The following is a 22829-nucleotide window of genomic DNA, read 5'->3' as shown; positions in this document are numbered from 1 at the left end:
CAAATCCATGTACCCTGTATTATTATGGCCCTCTCTGCTGGATGAGCACAATGCACAGAGAGGTGGTGGTGGTTTGGAGGAGTGTTAATAGCGGCCCACACCTATTTTTTGACTGTAATCTGCAAGGTAAAGTTGACTCACATCTTTGGACCCCACTGACACTAAAATCACAGTTTGGGCAAAACTTGAGAAGTGGAGGCAATGATGATGATGATTATAATCACGATCAGACTGGTAAACTTAGATTTAGGTCTATATTGCACGGAGACAGTGCGGTAATAAGTGCATAAGCAACAGTCATTGAAAGGTTATTTTAGAAATAGATTTAAAATTAAAATTTGTTGGGATAAAGATAAAATGTAGGCCGCTAGATCAATACTGGCTTCAACCCTGACATATCTCTCACGTAACTATAACAGAGCAAAACTGATATATTGTGCTTTGTCTTTGGTGTTAACCCATGAGACTCTCAAATTACGCACGGCGCGCGTCATGAATTCAGTAGTGCCCAAGTGGACTGCAAAAGGCGCTGAACCCCCCCACTCCCCCTTCCCTCCCTCCTTTCCCTGAATCCTTCGGGGCAAAGTGCTCATCCACTCTCACTGTGTGTGTGCGTCAACGAGCGGTCTCTGCTGCTCGGGACAAAACCGCACGCAGCTGCTTTCATTTTCCAGTGCTCGAGACTGCACGATCAGGAGGGGAGCTCGCGCGTCTTGCTGCAGGGATATTACCTCTGATGGACTTGATATAAGACAAGAAGACACATTTTACCCCCATCTGATTATGACAACTTAGTTGATAGTTATAAGTGTCGTTTTGAGGAAAACAAAGTTGTAAATCCTAAACGTCTTTTCTGCCACCGGTTTTAATGTGTTTTATGTGTTTGCGCTCAACAGTGAGGTAGACTTATCTGGGCACATTTTACAGGAGGGTCGGTGTGTGATTTATCCCTTGGATGCGGCTGTCGGGATCAGTGTCTGAGCCCTGCAGGATCAGCCTGTCATAGGGCATCATGCTTTTTCCGGTTCTTCACAAGTGGATGAGGAATATTTCTCCGGAGATGCTGCTGCTGGTGCCAATATTGTGGTTTTTACCTCTGACAGGAGCGGCTCCTTCTCTGACTACCGAGCAGCTGGACATGGGGGTGGTAAGTTTTCTACCTTTTCTACATGGGGATAAGAAGTTTTGCTACTTATTATCACTTTTAGACATGGGGTGGGGTGAGAAGTTTTCTCACTTGATACCACCCGTTGACATACCCCTCTACTCTTGAAAATAGGCAGTTTGCGTACTTTTGGATGTCGGAAGCAAACCCTGTCTTCTACTTGATCTGAATGTTAACACCTCGCAGCAGCTCGGCGTTGCAGGCTGGATGTGATGGAAAAATAAAATAGGGACTTACTCTCCAAAGCAGGGATCAGAATCAGTGTAATGGCTTGCAATAAATAAATGTAAATGTTTTTGCCTGGGCGGAATATCGACCTCTTCCACAGCATGCTGACATAGTAGGCTGTAGATCCTGTAATCAATTGAAAAGAAGGCTCCCTTCCAGTACAGTGACAGATCAAGCCATAAGAGGTTATTGGCTATTTCCTTTCCTCAGTCATGTCTCTGAAATATTAAGACAGGACCTTTTGTTTATATGTCACCTGATGTGATGTGGGGTTTCAAATGGAGCTGTTTGAAATTGTGATGTTATGGAGCAGCAGATCCTGCTGAACCAACTAAACTAAACAGGAAATTTCACTTGATTTTGATTGGAAATGTCAATTCTTAAAAATCAAAGGATGTGATAATAGTTCAAAACAGGATGATACAGCTTGCAAATCAATAAGTCTCTTATATGAATATCAATGTACAGAAATTTGGTGTATGGATGCTCCTCAATAGTGACCCTAGCCTTCCAACAAAGTGAGCAAATTATTGTCTGATATTTTCATAGTTTGACCAACAATATTCTTCAACTTTACATGTTAATTTTAAGGAGTAGAGCACCTGCAGATAAAACAAGGATCTGCTCATTAGTAGCTCTTGAGATAACATCCTAATTAATTGTTTGCATTAGGGCCACGATAGAAATCAACATAAATTCCTCATGTGTTTGCAGTTTTCCTTGTTTTGCATTTAATACTGAGTTTTTTCCAAAACAATCCTATTCCTCAAAGCTATGCTGCTGCTAATTCGTGTCTCTCTCAGTTGATGAACTCTTTTATCAAAGACATTGCTGAGGTATTTCTATTGCTGGACCACTTCCACTGACTCTTTGAGGATGTGTGCTGCCTGGAAACAACCACTCATCTCCTTGGTTAGATACACTTAGCTGCAAACAAGAATTGTCCTTCAGTTCAAACGTTTGTTGACAGTCACATGTGGTGTTGTTTATGACGTGAGTAAGTTGACTACAAATTTCATTTTAGGATGTGTAGAAGGTGAGAGGATACATATTTTAGGGAGCTGGCAGCAGATTATGCTTAAAAAAAAAAAAGTTTCAGCCTGCATTTGACTACCATACCTGACTACTAGTCATTTACAAAGTTGTCATCATGCAGTCAAGACCTGGATTCACAGCTGTAGCTCTACATCACTGCTAAATAGAGTTGTTACATGTTCTCAAAGTGGTTACCTTAATCTTGTTTTTACACTGGAGATTCCACATTGGTTGGATGTGGATGATCTGATGTTTGGTCAGGCAATCCTTAAAGCTGTCTTGAGTGTGTGCACAAACACTTGGCTTCTTGCATATCAACCAGAAACAGAGCAATGAGGGCATCACTGGAGTTCCATTTCTCACCACATATTAATATAAGTCCACAATTCATTGCTGTTTTATTCCTGTACCAACTCCTGAGAATGTTGTCTGGTTTATTGCTCACTAGATCTTCAGCTCTCGTCATCAGCCATGTTTTTACTTAATTTCTCCACCACAACTGGTTTGTATGAGCTCCTGTACTGTTCACAGTATGAACCTATAAACCAACACAATGAGCTGAAAGCTGCTTGAAGCTGCTGAATCATTAGTCTCAGTGAGATTGGCAGCACAAGCAAACCTTTCACATTATTGGAAATCATTTGATTTAGTGTTAATTAGGGATGCACTGATCCAACGTTTTCTCCTCTGATACTGATTTCAATATCCAAACTCAGGGTATCACGTTCTTGTTCACACACTGTTCCTAATGTGGAATCCCTGGTGTTGTGAACATCAGTGAACAGATATACAGACCATACAAACAGTGCTGAGCTACTGTGATTTATGATGATCAGAGCTGATGTTGCACTCATTGTCCTTTGTGTGTCCACACCAAAAAGGCTTCCCTTGTAATTAGATGGCTCTACATCTCCTCACCAAACCACTTGACAACTTTTTTTACTCCATTTACTGAAAGGTTGTTGTTAATGTAATGTCAGTCTTTGCTTTCAGAGCTGTTCTCCTTTGTCAAGCTTTGTTAATCATGTAATAAAATGTATTGAATTGATGCAAAGTGTCAAACCAATTTTAATGTATTGTTAATAGTTTTTTATTATTAGAATGAAGAAAAATGGTCTAAAAATATCAGAAATGCTGCTTTTTATCTCAGCCAGCTGGGGGAGTGTGTTAAAGTCCTGTTTGATTGACATTAGCTGGCAGGCTAACAAACTGCTGTAGCTAGGAGTCATGAAAATGGTCACATCTAACCGGACCAAAGTGACATTTTTAGATATGTTTACATGCTCTTTAATATGCTGCAGCTAGGCAGCTAATTGGTTATCTAGCCCGCTAACAGTCATTAGCGGTGCACAATTGTCTGGGTGAATTTATGTTTGGCGGCTCATTCAACAAGCTAAGGTGCAGAACAACACATTTTCATGTTGGTAAGTTAGATAAGACAGAGACTTTAGCAGGAAAGCTAATGTGGGTTGTTGTTCAGAGTGTGTGGCTCTTGTGTTGTGTAGCAGGATGCTATCAGGCTCAGTGTGACTGTCTGCCCTGCCTATGATAGAACATGACGTTATTGATTTATTCAAGATTTGATATGCTATATTGAAATAAGGTCTCCAGCAGTGGCGGCTGGTGACTCAAAAAATTGAGGAGGACAGGTGGAAAACTGACATGGAATCTTACAACAAACCGCATCAAACTATATCATTGTCCCACCTGATGAAATCGGAGGGGTGGGAGGCAATTTTATATGCCAATAAAACAATTTGCTTGAGTGGTGAAAAGGCTGCTTCTTTAAAGACATTTAGCATATACATAATGTCTCTAAACAAAGAATGTGTCATTTTACCAACAAAGTGAAATTCAAATTTATAGTACTGTTTTATTGTGACAACAAATTTATGTTCTCATCAAAAACAGACAACATATCACATGATTTACACATGTTTCCTATATATTTTCTTAGTATACAGAAATATATAAACTAGCACAAAGCTTATAATGTGATAGAGGTTCAGGTCAGTGCTGAATACAAGAAAGATTGAACACTAAAAACATTCACAGATCTATAAGTGTATGTTCATATCAGAAAGTATTAATGCATGTATCAAATACATGACTTACACACTCTGATCTATGTGCACGACATACAAAATATAGTCTACAAAGCTGATATGTTAACACTAGGGGTGTTAACATGAACACAAAACTCACGGTTCGGATCGTATCACGGATTTGAGTCACGGATCAGATCATTATTAGGATCAGCGAAAAAAAGGGGGGAGACAAATAAAACTTTGTTTTCTATTTATCTGTAACACACTTACAGCCAGAAACAGCAAGGAACTTTTGCCCATGGTCTTAAATGAAAACAACATTTAAGATGTCCAATGTTTAAATAAAATAAAATAAAATATTCAATGCTCAGTTATTGCAATATGAGGCATGAAACCTTCCTCTTTTAAACAGTGAATGAAATAGCCTCTGTCCACATCATCAAAACTTGATGATAACAAACATTCACCGCTAACACCAGTTAGCAGCTAGATGCTAATTAGCTGCTCAGCTGCAGCACATCAAACAGCAGGTAAACAACTCAAATGTCACATTCAAAATCCCTGTTAGCGACACGATGTCTGCCCATGACTTATACTTACAGCAGTTTGTTTACTTTGTCTTAAATGAGACATTAAATTTTGCAATTAATCCGCAGTTCATATACCCGCCGAACCGTGGGGGGCGATCCGTACGGATCATGGATCAACTACAATCTGTTACACCACTAGTTAACACTTGTTATTCTAGTTACTTTAAGCTTATTACTCAATATACGGCTCAGCTTAAAAACAAACTAAAGAAACTGTCAGAAGCAAGCAGCCAGACCTCCTGCACTCATTCACTAATCACACATCAACAGGTGACTGAACAACCACTCAATTAAAAACAAATGAATGAGTGAGTCCAGACAGCTCACTGTAACTTCAACAAACAAACTAACATTACCCACAACACATTATATGATCTCTGCTGCATTCTTGTTAAGGAGATAAAAAAACACAAAAAAGCCACACAGAGACATTTAACCATCAGAGATGAAATTAGCGACCAAAGAGACAGAGAGAGAGTAGCTGTATCTGACTCACGTCATCTGACATCTTCTTCTTTCTTTCATGGAGATGAAGTATCCATGTTATAACATCCATTTGTGACTGTTGGTCATCTTGTATGTTAGTTAACAGAACTTTATGGCTGCTGCTTAACCAGTCTGATATCATTAGCAACAATGACAAACAAGCTAACTCTCCTGGTTGTTTTTCCGTTTGTTTCTCTCTCCAGCCTCCATGGCAGCGTCCTGCTGCTGCTGTGCTGCACAATCCAGATAATTTCTCCCATTACCTTAACAACAGTCCTTAACAGTCCTTCCATGGATGTATAAAGAGTCCTTCAGGCTGATACAGCATTGGTTAATGCAACAGCTTGGCTAATTTTTTTCCAAAGAAGAGAGAAAAAATACTTTATAAATAATACTGAGATTTGGTAATTGTTTATTTCAACCAAATATTCTTTTTTATATTTTGATCTCCCTTTTGCCTCTCAAAAAATAGAGGAGGATCAACCTCCTCTGCCTCGATGGACCAGCCTCCACTGGTCTCCAGCTACATAAGCAGATAGTGGAATGGTATTTAATCGAAATAATGTACAACTATCTGTTGTAGCAGACAAAAAATTTCAGCTGGACTTCGTCTTTTGACCTGCACATCTGGGTTAATAACCTCATGTAAAGTTCAAGCAACAACTTAACAACATATGTCCAAGCATCTTTGCAGTTGAGAAAAGTGGAATAAATAGAAGTCACGAGAATCAGGCTATAGCCACATAGTGTACAGAGTGTGAGTGTGTTTTGATTAAAACTAATGTACAGTCACTTGTTTTCATCCTTGGAGTGAATGAGATCGGACACTTGACTGGTATTGGCCCATTTTCAACAAAGACAGACAGATTTTTCTCTGGTTGTCGGCTTATAGGGTGACCAAGGGTGTTGGACAGACAGACAGATGAGCAACCGTCCACAGACACCCTCCTCTCCTGTGACTGTCTGATTGACTTTTAAATAAGACATCTCCTGCTTTGATGTGATTGCACTCAGCTGTTGAGAGCCAGTGGATAATTGGTTGTTGAGGGTTTAAGTGGGTTCTCCCATCTCAGGCCAGTTGTGTTCATAACTGCTATACATTTGGGACTTGGTCCGAAAAAAAACAACCACCTACCCACAGAACCATGTCCTGATCTCCGGCTCTGCTGCTCCCCAGTCCCATTACACTTCAGAGCCATTGTGCTGCATCACTTGGCTTTTAGTCAAGCTTGTGCGCTGAATGTATATGTCTTTCTGTGTAACTACTGCACACTGTGGCCATAATTAACTGAACCGCAAATTTAAGCACAGCTCTGAGGCATCCAGCTTCCTGCTTTGCTGTTATCCAGACCAATATATCACTGCAGAGCACCAATTTGCAATTTCAGCATTTGAGGAAACTACATAAAAGTTACAATGTATCTGCGCTATATTTTCCGTTCATCATATCAGTTTACTCCTGATGGCTGTATTCTGCACTAGGACAGAATACCTGAGCTCCTTGGGGGACTATTTGCCTTTGGAAGTGGTACTGTACTTGCTTTAGCAGCTGTCGTAGGATAGAGTGAGGTGACTGGATCAGCAGCATGATAAAAGTACCTTAATTGATATTTAATCTTGTAGAAACTGACCTTGAAGAATTTCTGTTTGTAGTATTTAATCTTTTTCAGTGAGGAAAATTTAATTTCTATCATTTGTTATGTGTTGTAAGAAATAACGGGTGTACAGTGTACGCCTGATGGGACCACCGCACCCTGCCAGTTTACTTCTAATTCTCATTTAGCTTTATAATTTTTTTCAATGAGAGTACCATCTGGTCTCATGTCCACTGAGTAGAAGGGGGGAAAAAGAAGAAAAGAAGAAAAGCCTGGTAGACGCTACCCCCCTCCACCCACTTCCACCACTACTCCCTCTCCCTCCCTGCTAGACCTCATAATACTGAGTTCTCATGCAACTAGTCTTCCCGGCACCAGTACCGCCGCCCCTCATTAGGTCGCTCTTTGCCTCTTATGAGTGCCCATTTCACCAGTATCATATTCTGTCCCTTCACTCTCTCACTATTTTTCCTTCACTTTTCTTCTTCCAATCCTGATCGGAGGCTTTCTTCTACCAGAATATCATGGTTCTTCTGATTACACCCAGAGGCCTTGGGACAGAGGGGGCTCAAAGAGAAAACTGAATGCAGAGACAGTTAGGGGAAAGTACAATGGATGGATTGCTCCACTGAAAGTAATCAACCAGACAGGGTCAAGAGAAGAAAGCACATATACAATGAAAAGGAAGAGGATACTTCATCTATGGAGTGGTGAGAGGAGTCAGTAATGATTCAAGTAATGATTCAAGAAGAGATTTCACTTTTGGATATTATACCTGTAAGATACTTTTACTTAATTGTCCTCAATAGGTGGCTTGACTGCAGATAATAAAAGCACACTGGATAAGCACAGACTTTGTTAGCTAATTTGTATTTCCCATTTATTGTAATGCCCTGCTGGACTATGAGGATACTTTTAGCACCACTGTCCCACTTCCATCAAGTGGTGTGACCTTTCTGTCTGTAGCACTGTATCATGGGGCTTATATATTCAGGGCAAGGGCACTTGTTTTTTTTTTTTTGGTTTTTTTTTCAGAGGATGTCAAGTGGGAGAGAACTTCACAGTAGGAGAGAGTATATCATTGTGTAATGATTGACACAGAGCACAAGAGACAGTTCAGCAAGTAATATAGCACATTGTCAGCTTCTCAGGAAGAGGGAGATACTGCAGAAACTAACTAGTCTTCCAATCTGCTCCCATCCAATCTGTCATCACAGCTTTTGCTAAGTGTTAAAGTCATCTGTGGACTTGCAAGTTTCTGAGTAGATTGTCAGAGTTTATAATATCCTAAAAGCCCAATTCAACAAGGAACTTAAGGGCCCTGACACTTTATTGGCTGTCACCGTAGCATGCTGGTGTGGGACTGATGAGAGGCAGCTGCAACACTTCTGCATGACGTTTTCAGTCAATGACAATACCAGATAAATTTGGATGATTTAAAGTTTAGTTAAAGCTTGGTGGATTAGTAGCAGGTCATATATTTTTAAACACTGCATGTGTTTCTGGTTTTGTCTTTGACCTAAATGGTAAATCCCTCTCTGAATGTGTCTGACCTGGTGCTCTAAAGAAATGTATTGCAAGATGTGCATTTCAGAGTACTGTACTCTTTCTCTGTTGTGTTAATAGTGCAATGATTGCACTGCTTTGGAATGATACTGCTGTGACTCAAGCAGGCAGTTTATTTGCGTTTCATTTCAAAAGAAATCCTAAAATGTATGATTGTAGTCGCAACAGAGTAGTTCCCCAGCTATTTTTGTTTGATTTTACAGTAGTGATGGATTTAATATTGTGGGTAAGTGAGTGAGGAACACTGTTTTCCACAACAGAGTTACACGCAATAGTCCTTTTCCATTGGCTTACGCTGACTTCATTACTTGAGCTGGCCCACTCCAGGGCTCCCCATATAGAAAACCTCAAATCAACTCCATGTGGACAGTTCTATTTTAACCCGAGGAGCCCCACCACTCCTTCTTGTCTTCAACCAGATCAAGGTTTTGGTTTGCAATTGCTATTCAAAGGACCGACCAGATCTTGTAATTACAGTGGTTTCTGGTGTTGTGCTGGCTTGCATACTGAAGCCTAAAATAATCTATAGCTCTGCCAACTGCCAATAGACTGCTTTAATAGCACGATCAAGAAAACCCGAAAACAACAACAAAGCTACTCTGAAATTGCTTGCAGAAATTGGCAGAATTATAATAAATGTGGTTTGTGTGAGTGCAAGTCAGTTTCTTCTTATTTGTGTGTCGATATAGAATGAGGGTATGTATGATAGCATGTGTGTGTGTGTGTGTGTCTGACGCATTGCCACATGGTGATCTCATAGTTTGTCTCTCATTAGCATTTGTCATTTCTTAACAAGTCACAGCAGAGCGGATGATGGGAAAAAAAGAGAAAAAGAAAAGGGAATGGATGAGGATGATTGCTCATCTGTGGAGTCAACTTCAAAACTGTTATGTGTTCATGATCCCATTTCTCTCAAGGTCCAACTGAAATGAAGAGAATAAGACAGGAGGAAGTCCAAGAGAGATTGAGTGGGTGGAAGAGATAAGCTACGTCTCCATCCAACTATCGCTGGCAATTAGACCTACTTTCTTTAGTCCAGTGTTGATACTCAACTTCCTATCAAGTGAATATAATGAGCTACTAACAGTGTGCAGAATTTCAAGTGGTACTCGTGATTGTGTGAATTGCAGTTGATATGATTGTGTCAATTGCAGTCTAGACTAGGCTGTTTATCTAGCAGCTGGGTTAATGCTAAGAATAGGACCTCGCTGTGTTGGGTTTTAGTTTAAAAATAAACTCAAACACGTGTGTACATGTATGTATTTTTGCACATGCATACATACTTTGGACGTGACAGTTGGCAACATTCCACAGCTAACACTAAAGAGACGTCTTCATGGTGAGGATCACAATAGTAACACATGAACACATGAACTGCTTACAAGGACAATCCATAAATACATGCTCATGCTCATAACATAAGATTTACAGTTTTGGAGCTCCACACTCTTATTATGATTATGATTATGATTATAATGATGATGATGATGATGATTATTATTAGTAGTAGTAATAATAATAATGATAATAATAATAATAATAATTATTATTATTATTATTATTAAGTACACATTGATGGAATACTCAGTGACAAATAATACAATTTTATTATGTATACAATCCCTGGTTTCTGTAAAGAGGATTTGATTGACATTTTTCCATATCCTTAAATGTCACAGATATTAAAAAACAATCTACATGTGATATTGATTAAAATGGTTTTTGACAGAAAATTATGAAATGTTGAGTGACCTTTCGTTGTGATCTAGTTTGAGATCTCTCAAAGATATTGCAGCGAAAAAGAGCAAAAAGATAAGTTGCATTCAGAGTTGCATCTCCAACTCACCTTTTGCATACTGCAGAAAAAAAATGTCTTCAAGTATAATTCTGTTTTATTTTAATCTATTTTATATTTAAAATAAATGTGGCCATTGTGGCTCTATGGGTAATGCTAACTTTGCACTCACAGCTCCGTTTTTCAGGGTAAGCTGCATAAGCTTCCTATAGCTGTCCAAATAAACATGATTCTTACAATGATCATTTCAAACATTCGTCTCTGAGTCTAAACTAGCCACCTTTGGCAGCCATCATGGCTAACTGCATGGGGATCTACATGCGGGGAACTTGCATGTTGGTTTGTTTATGTGCGAGGCTGTGGATAGCTTAGCATGTGTTCATGTTAGAAAATTAGTAGTAGATGAGATAAAATAGTTTGCGCTTGCAAGTGTCCTAATTGCAAGAATAGAGTGACAACATACACAATAGCATTACATGCTGTAAATGTGTTTTTCTTACCATGTGGAGAGCTGAATCTTTGGTCCAGCAATCCTCAGTCTTTTCATCCAGTTGATGAGACAGACTGCAAACTAAAAAAATTAAAGATTATGCCAAAAGAAGACTGACTGTGATAGTTAAGAAGATCTGTCAGGCCACCAGGTGTGTATATGTTTGTGTTTGTAGTAGTTAGTAAATTTACAGCCTTCTTCTTTATCCTCCCTATCAAGGGACATTGGGCAAGCTTTATTCAATCCTTGTTGTCTATGGATTTTGGCTGGGTGCCATGCCACATTACCGCCCACAGAGAGAAGAACTTCAAAGAAGATTTGGGGGCTTTTTCTCTCAGTGGAGCCACTGAAACTTGTGCTTGTTAAATTAAGCTCCAGTTACAGGGTTGTTCTAATTGGCTCCATCAGTTTGTTTATCTTTAATCTTTGGAAAACATTTTTTAAGTCCTTATTCTCCTTCGGATCCCTTTATATCCTTCTATCATTCCTCACTCCCTAATTCAGTCACAAAAATCACAATCTATTGATCCATCTGTATATTTGTTTAGATATTATTAATCATCTGACATACTGTATAAAAGGTTGGAAAAGACAGGATTTTATCTGTAATAGATGAAAGTGTTTGTTCATACAGTATATGCAGGGTTGTGTGTGTGTCCTCGGTTTTCTACAATGATACACGGGTTAGTTTGTATACTGCATAGCCTTGTACCATAATAATTCAGAATTCTTAAAATATTTAAGTACAATTTCTAACTGAAATGTACCCATGTCTAAAAAAATGAAGAGCTGGTATGACTTGAATGTGCACTCAGATGGCACTGGTATATCTTTTTGAATTGCTGCTGGCGCAGATGGAGCAAAATTGCCCTTGGCAAACAAAATCCTCTGATGAGCCAGTGATGAACAGTCTGAGCAAAGAGGTTCCTGCAGTCCCTAAAAGAACATTTGTCAAATTGTCAAGCAAGGAAAGGTCAGCCATTGTTTGCATCATTCCAAACAATATGTGGGTGTGCCTTTTATGATTTTACTTAACCTAAAGTAGGCATTTAATTCTTAGGATCTCTTTTTCAGCAAACACATGCACTGTCTAACTCAAGGAGAAACTGATAAATCAGGTTTGATGTGGAAACGCACGCATACTGTATACACATAAAACTTTGATACCTTGTTCCTATGCATTGAAATGCTCTCTGTGTCATCCTGCTTCAACCTAATTTCTCCCAACAACCTGGTTTCTTGTATCTATCTTTATCTCTCTTTCCCTTGAAGGATATGGTTGGTGATTTTCTATATTTTTCTTATTGTCAACAAATCTCATGTGCAGCATCACCAGGTGACATGTTCCTTCAGCACAAAGAGTTTGGGTACGTTAGTTTGTTTAGAAACGACTCCAAAGACTAACAACAGTGATCACATTTTCAGTCTCTGGAGAGTTGTTCTGTGTAAGGCAGATGCCTGTTGTGCATACATATCAAGGAACATGCCACCTGGTGCCATGATGGCTCCAAAGACAAAGATTATGGACACGGCAGTTTGTTTAGAAATGGCTCCAAAGACAAAGACTACACTATACATTGTAAATTTTAAAAGAACTTGATATGCATGCACAACAGGCTTACACAGAGCTACTCTCCAGAGACTGAAAACGTGATCTCTGTTATTAGTCTTTTTTTGTCATTTCTAAACAAACTAATGTACTCATACTCTTTGTGGTGAAGGAACATGTCACCTGGTGCAATGATGTGGCTCATTAACATGTTTTTAATAGGTTTTGGACAACATTGGAGGTCTACATTACAGAGGAATAAGATACAGCAGGCTAGGATACACACACAGTATTTGTAAGTAGGATTTGGCTCTGCACATGAGATTTGTTGACAATAACAAAAAATATAGAAAATCACCAGCCTTATCCTTTAGTTTATGTTTTCATATTCTCTGTTCCTATCTCCATTTTGTCTCTTTCATTCTTTGTGTGTTTTCTGTGTGTTTGTAACCCCATTCAGATCAACACAGTCAAATGGATTGGAAATTAATGAAAGGAAACCAACATTAAATGTCACTTAACTGTCCATCCATCTCTCTTCTCTCTCTCTCTCATTTCCTCTTTATATTCTTATCTCTTTGCTGTCGCTCTACTTCTTTCTTTTAACATCTCTTTCTCTCCACCGTCCTCCTTGCTGCCTCTAGGAACAGACAGGAGTTGTGTCTTGGCTCTCTGTACAACCAGCTGTTCCTAAACCAGGGCTTAAATGATTCACTTAGTCACATTTTAATCCTTGTTGTCACGCTCACACACATACGTACACACACACACAAACATGCAAATGAGGACAGATTTTCCTCCTAAGTGTCTGGTAAATGACATTCACACCTCGAACTATCTGTCAGATGTTTTGTATCCTTTCGACAAGACTTTTGTCAGGGGCAGGGGATTCATTCAGAAATGTGGGGTCCAAAAAGTGTGTGTGTGTGTGTGTGTGTGTGTGTGTGTGTGTGTGTGTGTGTGTATGTGTGTGTAGCAGTAGATAGACCGGAGACCCTCACTAAACTTTTTGCGGACTAACTATTGCTTGCACCGCAGGGTGGTGGTATAATTCCAAACACAAAGCAATAGTGCTTGTGGGATTAGATACAAGCTTTTTTTGTAAAATCCCTTTTTTTGTAAAACTACGAGTTTACAGGACAGTAACACCTCTGTGACTGAGTAACAGCAAGCAGGCAATAGGAAGATTAAGGTTGTCCTTATGTTGTAAGCAGCCATGCCCCAAATACATGTTTAATTATAAATAAGAAAAAAAAAACATGACTGTATTTTACTTTCTTATGCACTGGTTCTTTTGACATGTTTGCAGAAGCATTCAGTCTGTTGCAGTCCATGCAGTCTATTTGCAATATTGATAGCTAAGGTTAGTTCAGCTAGCTAAGTAAAGGGAAACAAGTCAAACAGACTTAAAGAATGTAACACACAGCATTGAAACAATTTTCTTCCCATTTTATGTTTGCCTGCTTTATTTTACCTAATGTCTTAGAGTAGATGGGAACGATTGAAATGTCTTTTTACTGTAAGTGTTGCAATACAGGGACTTTTGCGGGGATACAGTTCTTCCTCTGGCACCCATGACTTGTGTTCCATTACATGCACATTGTATCTTCAGCAAAGCAAAATACTCCTGGAGTGAAGTGATTGAGTGCTTCAGCAGGGTGGCGTATGTGCCATCTGCTTGCAACATAGTGAGCCAGAATCTAAGTGATGACTTTTATTGTATGCCGTCCTTTTCTCTGTTGTCTGTCTTTTCAGTTCATAACATACAATTGGAAGACTTATAACTCATCCTAATTGAATATAAAGCCTCCTTATATCTTCTTTGTTAGGCGAAACAGCGGTTATTTTCCAGTTTGGATTTGGACTGTAAAGGTTGTATTTTTAAGATGATAAAACACATGTTTATATACAAAGAGCTAAAAGCATGAAGTTGAGACTTTCTGTTGAGACGTGTAAGAGCAGCCCCCCTGCTAAGAAAATGACTGTTACTCTGACTGACACCAGTATTTTCCTTTTACCTTGCTGGATCTAACTGCAGGAAGTGCAATGATCCACACACAGGTGCAGCCATATCAGGTCTTTCCATTTTGGTCACTAGAAAGCATGAAAATGTTCATTCCTTCAATTTGTTGGTGATTATTTGTTCTTTGGTGTCCACTCATGCAAGGATGTAAGAGCTTATACATATTGTATTCTCTCTGATACCGACTTGTTACGGAGGCTTTGTGACATATCTCCCCAGCAGAGGCAGTCCCTTGTGCCAAGTCCATTGAAGATCCACGGAAAAAATTGTACAACATATGCACAAATAGGCCTAAATGTATCAAGGGGGCAGATAATTTGTATTTAAAGAAAGTCATGGTGTGGATCAAGATCCGTTCTATAACATTATTGTTTTTGTATTTTTCTCATTTTCATTGACCCTGATAGAATAAGAAGTGAGTATTTTAAAGCAGATTCAGCTGTATTTTATGTTCCCACGCATCCAAAAGTTATTTTTCCTTCTGCAACAAAACATTGATCACTGCAGATTACAGTTCCTCTTGTGAAATGGACAGACCAAAATATGCCTCTGGTAACAGAAAGTGAAGAGAAAAATTTTGAGAAAATTGTCAATCAATAACCGATGTGGGCAGTCTACAGGCGGTAGTTTGGATCAACTGTCAACTGTAGAAAAATGAAAACAGACAGGAACATTTCAAATACCATCTGTGAGGTGAAATATCGACTCAGTCAACACGTCACGAATCCTGTTATTTTACACTCAACAAAAATGGTAAACATTAGTAAAATGTGTATCTGTGGAAATGCTCCTGCAGTCTTTGTCATGTCGAAGAGTCAAGCAAATAACTCAAACCAGAATTTCAGATCATAAATGTAGAAGTAGAGTTGAGGGATCTACTTTAGCAACACTTCAGTGTTAGATTTCTGCACAGAGGCAACTCATTTAAATCAATTGTTTTCAAATCAGTTGTCTTATGAAACAACTTGTCAAGAATGTGATTATGCAGAATGAGATTTTACTTTTAGGACTGTATTTCTCTAAACTGATATTTATATATTTCTTCTGATTTGTGCATATTACTTGGACAACACTGATAAATATGTTGCTCAAACATACATTTTGCCACTGTTGCTGTGGAAATCAAACATTTGTCGAGGACTACAGTATGTGAGACTTTCCCGACACTTCTCTGTACCTTTTATTTTTTCTGAGTCAACATCAAATATCTTTAAGTTTTACAATTGAGTTTGCCAGTTTTTAAGGTCAGGTTTTGGTCATTGCCACCAAAACAACACTCACAAAATTGGTCAGTGATCTTTGGCTCATGTCTGATTCAATTCCAGTGGTCTTGCCTGTTAACTTGAGTGCAGCTTTTTATAAATTAAGTCCTCTGAAAAACAATACACAGTGCTTCTGTGCTTTTCTGCCTTTCACCTATATGTTATACAGTGTCTTCACTAATGGCAATTTTCTAGCTATTTTTATCTCTCAATAAAACAATCCACAACTTTGGCATTCATTTTGTTACATTAATGAAATTTAATGCCTTGTACTCATTAACACAAAGGACCAATCCAAATTGATACATACCTATCTTAATTCAAAAGCTGAATGTCCCTAAACATAGCTCTAATAAAGTACTTTCTGGCCAGATTTTGATTATATTTGTTTATAGTTATTGGCCAGATATGACAACTAATGAAAACATAAATCAGGCAATAGAGTAAAAATTGCTTTGTTATGAGCTGTGTAAACCCTGAACACACACATGCATGGAAACATAGAAAGGGAGAAAGCTCATGTCCAGTTTAAAACAGTAAAAATTAAATGTGAGGAGTAGATGCATGATTTCTAGGCATGAATTAACTCACACTCTTATACAGCCTGGCAATCCAGCTTCAATTTTCTGTTTGATTAAACATGTCATTGAGGTGGCATGTCACCCCCAATTTCCCTCTTTCTCTATCCCCTATATTCCACCTCTTTGATCTGATCTGTTTGCACAAATGAGACTAAATCCTCCATTTCTTCAGTAAATTGTGTTTACGCTCAAGATAGGTCATTGGAACGGTTTCAGGAGCGTCTCAGTCAAACACACTCAAGCAAGCTTTCATTCCTTGTATCCCACATCATCCCAGTGTAATACTAAGTAAACCATCTCTCTGAATAAGCCAGTGATATAAAATGGGAAGCTGCTACAACTGCTTTGAATAATGATAGCATCTTGCAAACACCCGTGGATGTTCTGACAAATTTTGGTTGTGAGAAATCTCCTCGGTGGAGAGCAAGATAAGAAGCAGGATTGCTTGATGTGAGACATTTACATCTGTGCAATATGTCTTTACTGGTTTATATGTCTTTTAGTTGACAGGTTTTTTATAGCATAAGTGAAAAGAATAAGAACTCTGCTATCTGGATTTGTAGTCAAAGCTGTTTTTTTTTTTTTTAAAAAAAAAAAGGCATAAATTCATTTTTGGGTCTTTGTGTTTGATTTTTTCTGATCTTTATCTGTATCCTGACATTTTACCAGTCACATTGTGATAGTAACTTTATTTTTCTTGTCAGTTGTGAAATTGGGAATGCTCATGCCATATTGTTAATATGAGCACAATGGACATGGGCATCAGAGTATTTGTCATGTTGTGCTGACTAGAACTGTTTATGGAAAGTTTATTGGAATGGTTTGTGGTTATATGATGGGGAAATTCTGAGTTTCTTTAGAGAAAACAAAAATATTTAGCAGAATAACCCACTAAGTTGATTTTTTATTCATATTGCTGCATGTGACCACATCTGAACACAGTTTAGGGTTTTGCCTTACTTATTTTCAATGTTTTGGAAATATGTCAGCCATTTTCTGGAGCTCAGATTGTGAGGAAGAAGCCGTCTTTGGACTAAAAGGTTTTTTGGCGGCTTTAAAAAAAAAAACCCAGAAAGTTGCAGCATTGACTTTCATTTAATTCTCAATCATTGAGTGGTAGCACAGTCAGTTTGTGTGGTATGGCCTTGCCTGTGAATTGAGACAAAATGTTGGATACTCAGCCCCAAACGTCTTGAACAGAGGGACACATACAGTATGTGTTTATAGCTTCCCAGTCAATTAAGGCAGCATATATTAAAAGTCAGACTCTGTACTTGCCTCATATAAAACCTGGTGACAGGGTTACAGTAAACTCTGTGACAGAACTTAAAATTAATAAGCTGAGGGTTTGAGTTGCACACAGTGCCTTAGAAAAAAGTTGTTGACTATGAATCGCTTTCTATTAACAAACTTGGATGCCAGTGCTAATGTCATAGGTACTGTTACAAAATATTTCAGCATGTCAACTGCTACCAACTTGCTGACCAGCTAATTACCATTCATCCCTGATGCAGGGCATTTCTTTTTGTGAGTTTTAGTCACCTCATTTGTTGTTGCTCTTCCCCTAACTTGCTTCCCACCACAATGATACACTGGGCTTCACAATTAACTCAAACTCAAGAGGTGCAGAGGTGTAGCTTCAGGGAATAATGTGTTAAAATCCCTACTGTCTACTTTGCAACACCAATCTTTGAACAAACTCTGGTTTAGTATTAACAGTCTCAGACTTTTGACAGCATATCCACCCCCTTAATTCTACTGCTGTCAGCTATAAGTCTTCATATTGCTCAAAATCAAAATTGCCATTGCCAGGCTTGAAACCTCAGTAGCTTTGTGCCTTTTTGTATTCTTTATGCTTGCAATGCGTGCATGACATGTAGCATTTTCTACTCTGGACGTTTTCCCCTCTTTCTACCATGAGCAAAAACTAAAGTCTACACTTTTTGTTTTTCGGCTAAAAGCAACCAAGAGCCCAGAGAAAGCTTCATCCTTAATTGGCATTAATTCACGGACACACATGATGGCATCTCAAAACTTTTAATGCTACAGCACTCACTTTTCAAATAAATTCACCCTCTCAGACTTAATGCAGCTTCATAACCTTTTAAAAGTCCAGGAGGTCAGCTACCAATCTGACCTTATCCTCAAGGTAGTAAGAAACAATGTAAACACTATAATGGACTATGCAACTTCATGACCCTTTGAGAGTCAGCAAGGTCGCAAGGTTAAAAGTCTCCCAGTGACTCATTTCCTGTCAGTGAGGCTGAAGATGAAGGGAATCAGCAGCTGTTCATCAGGGCCTAACAGGGAGGTATTGTGGGATAGAGGAGGTCACAGGCATGGGGGCAAAACAGATTCTGCTTCTGAGAGATGTTGCTGTGGTGATGCCATCGTCACAGAAGTCATTGTGTGTGTGTGTGTGTGTGTGTGTGTGTGTGTGTGTGTGTGTGTGTGTGTGTGTGTGTGTGGGTGTGTGCATATGTGCCAACTGACAGCCTTACATTAAAGGACCAAAAAAGGATGTGATGTCACAGGTATGACATAGGGAATAAAGAAATATTGCAATAAAAGACATATAATGTAACAAATACTGTAGTGCTTTGTCAAACCACAATTATGTACAGCAGATCCACTGGTTAAATTTTGTGCAACCAGCTCCAGAGTGTTGCAAAACAAGCACAGAAACATTCATGCTCATGTGCACCTCAAACTTGTCAGTTATGATTAATTATTTGTTTTTACTATCCTGGAAATCAACAGGCATGTTGGATACTGACACATTAAAAGAAATTCATGCAGTTCCATGAAAAATTGTAGGTCAATTAAACTCCTCTCTCTGCTAAGAACTCCTTCAGGAACGTTCATTCATACCAGTTGTCTCCTGCTGTCTCCATCCAAAAACAGCGGGTAACCGTGGGCAACAACTGCACACATCATCGTTTTAAAAGTCTGGCCAGAGTGTTACCTGGAGCTCCACATTTTTAATTATAATACAGGTAGACGTGGCTGTAATGACCAACATTTTGTGTGATATGTATGTAGAGAGAGTGTTTCCTTTTATAAGTTATTTCTAGAGACAATGTGTTAAAAAAATCCTAATTCATTTGAGGTTGAATTAGCAGTTGATTGCCAGTTTATGTTGCAATATGAAGACTAAACAGGCAAGTATTTAATTCCTAGATTGTCAGCAATTATGTTTGCATGTAAAACAGTCAAATCTGTACCAGATGTATGTACTTTGTGTTTGGTGCCGATTAGCACAATTGAATGTTAGCATGCAAACAGGCCAAATCAAGATGGTGACCATGAAAAATTCTATACCTGTTAACCATCAGCATGTTAACACTGCCATTGTAAGCATGTTAGCATGCTGACATAGCATGTAGCTCAAAGCACAACTACTGTGCAGCCCCACAGAGCTGCTAGCATGGCTATAGACTCTTGATTAACTCTTTGGGACCCCCATTCCTACCAACTGGCTCTGATAGGGTGGACGTGAAACTTAAATACAGACAAATTTAAAATGTCTTTTCTTCAATAAAACACATATAAGCAAAATATATCAAATCATATGTAACCAAACAGATAAATATCTTTGCCGTCAAATTCACTTGCTCACCAGCCTATCCTCCTTCAAACTCACTAACCCACACACACACTGCCTCTCTGTCTCCCATTTCAAACGCTACACTGATAACTGATGCATCGGCAATTCAGCAACGCTTCAAATCTCCGCCCACATTAATCAATGTCTCACACACATGAAGCTTGGTTTTCTACCTCAAATCTGTTTCTGGCTTGAACAAGCAGCTTTGCTGCAGAAAGGAAGCGAGCAGTTCTGTCAACCTCTCTGCTCTGCCCACAGCTACATGTGGCTATCGAGAAACAGGTCATTTAAAAGATAATTTAATTAAGCTGATTGTTGGTGATTTTCTATGTCAGACAATGCTGCAATCTATCTTCAACGAGCTCTATACATGAATATATACCATAATATACTATAAATACCATACCATAGTATAAATACCACTAACTCTAATGAGGTGAAGAATGATTTAGGCCTACTTGATCTCATACTAAATTCTCTGCTTGGACTATTTATAGCCCCCCTTTCTTTCTGTCTCAATATATTTTATGAATTTGTAGCTTCTTTTACACTCCAGACCTTACTGTATGAAAGGATTACAGAGATAAATTATCCTTCACATCCAGATACTGTAGCACAGACTGAAAGTAAGTCAAACTCTGTAATACCCACTCCACGCCTCAATTATGTGTGTATATTATGTGTGTTTATATGTGAGAAGACTATATGTGTGCAGCCTGAGATATATCCTTGCTGAATTATTGTTTCAGTGTGGATATAAATAAAGTATTTGAATGTGTGTTGTGTAACCTACGTGTAATCTGTATGCATGAGCTCTTGGGTCAGTGCATGAGTGTTTATTGTTTCTTGAAGTGTAATGGTACGAAGTTTCTTTCCATATGTTATGTCAAGATAGTGCAGGGTTATGAATCTTGGAAGAGAATAGGTAATACACAACAGGGTTCCCATACTGGCTCACAGATCTGGCCTGCAAGATAATTTCATAAGGCCCTCCCACATGTTTATTGTTACACCCAGCTCTCAAATTGATTTTTCATATCATACATCATATTTAAATGATTCCTCCGTCTTTGATTTTACAGTAATCATTCAATTTTGTAGCAAGGCTACAAAAACAAAGCATAAACATTCTCTTTATTTCATGTTTAAAATTTAGTAAGCAACTTGTCAACATACAGTTGAATGAGAAGAGATCAATTGGAAGCATATAGCAATATTCACTGATGCTAGTGACAGAAAGATGTGATTAGACTCCATTGTTGTGAAGCATCTTCATAAAGTGCAGGCCTACATGAATATAGAAGACAGGACAAGATTCTAGACAAGCAATAGTAGGTATGAAAGACAGAATGGTAGAATTGCAGCAATATTTAAAGACATCTAGGGACTGATAGGCTTGAGGAACACAAGCAGAAAGATCACTGGTCGGTTATGGTGATGTCAGAATTCTGAGTGAAGGTATTTTGACAGTGTGGGAAAGTGGAAAGAAGAGGAGAGAAATAGAACAGGAAGAAATAGCAGACATTCACCCATAGTGGACTTTAGATGGAACGAGGGGAAGATTTTCCGTCTTTCTTTCACCAAAACATTAAACATTTTGGGCTATTTTGTTTCAATGGTGTTTGTGGTGACAGTCCAACTTTTAGTCCAAACCTTTTATTGTCTTCAAACCATATTTTAATTAAATGTTTAACAAGGAAATAATGGTTTTAAAATTCCATCCATGAACAAAATTCCTCTTTTAGTTCCAAGTGGTCCCAATAGGACCAACCTGGCCAATGTTTTGATTAGTGAAGCATGTCTAAATAGGAGAGAAAAGGATCTCATGTTGCAAATCACAGCTCTCAAAAGCGACTTTTTTTTTTTTTTTGCTGAACAGTCACAAAAATACAAAAGAAAAAGGTAGGAAGGTAGACTGTGAGTCATGAGGCAAGCTGAGACAGAGAGCTGAATCTGTCAGGGTTACATGCTGAGGAGAATTGACTGATGCTGCAGTCGGTGGTCCATCAACAGATGAGTTTGGTCTAGGAGGCTGACTAATTGTAACAACAGTGAAGTAAGTGCATCGGTGCAGCCCTCTCTCCCATGAAGTATACAAATGATAAATGTCAGCTTATTGACAGTGATAAACAGTGTTCAGACTGATTAAATGTTACACAGCTGCTAGTATTCAAATGACACAGCTAAAAGAGGAAAGAAAACTTGGGTGTGCCGTTTTAGAGAGCATTGGGGGGACTCTGATGACATTTTTCGCAAACTTGACCAAGAGGGAGTAATCTGGAAAAAAAAGTGATTGAACTTTGTCATACAAAAATCAAAGAGTAAAAATGACAAATCACTTTTATGGTGAGTTATGTGCAGACTATTGGTTGCTCAGCAACTAGCAGATACTCCAGGAAGTTACTAGTGTTGACCAAGAAATAGCCCAGCACATAACTGAATTCAGGATTCACAAATAAGCTGTTGAGGGGTTTTGAGGGGCCTTAACCCAATGTTTTTATTTGCCTAAACATAACCATAGTACCTTGATATTAAAACCTATTACTTTCATTTCATCATTATGAGTTCTGTATCTGGAGAATTGTACACACTGTACAGTGTTGTTGTGTTGGAGTTAGCCTTCAGACAAAATTGCACATGATCTCCTCAAATTAGTTTCATTTAATTCTGTTGGAGCATGGTTTATTTTCATTTGGGAAGGCTTGACCATGCCAATCAAAACCGAGTGATAACACACTGGGCAGGTAATTTGAGCAGCAAGTCAGCTAAGTGGTGAAGACCCTCTGGGCCTGAGTTGGAACACGGGGTC

The 22829-nt window shown here is 38.7% G+C and overlaps 1 protein-coding gene across 1 annotated transcript in view; it reads left to right on the top strand.

Annotated features, from left to right (window-relative positions):
• Positions 1-622: 622 nt before the first annotated feature.
• The window catches only part of LOC137171035 (matrix metalloproteinase-17-like), a 70126-nt gene continuing 47919 nt past the window's right edge, over positions 623-22829 (top strand). The window contains exon 1 of the mRNA XM_067574762.1: positions 623-1147. Coding sequence (XP_067430863.1) covers positions 1013-1147 — 135 coding nt within the window. The 5' untranslated portion in view covers positions 623-1012. The remainder of the gene's footprint in view (positions 1148-22829) is intronic.

This window comes from Thunnus thynnus, chromosome 19, assembly GCF_963924715.1.
Source record: "Thunnus thynnus chromosome 19, fThuThy2.1, whole genome shotgun sequence".
Lineage (NCBI taxonomy): Eukaryota > Metazoa > Chordata > Actinopteri > Scombriformes > Scombridae > Thunnus > Thunnus thynnus.
This window is presented reverse-complemented; position numbering and strand designations above follow the sequence as displayed.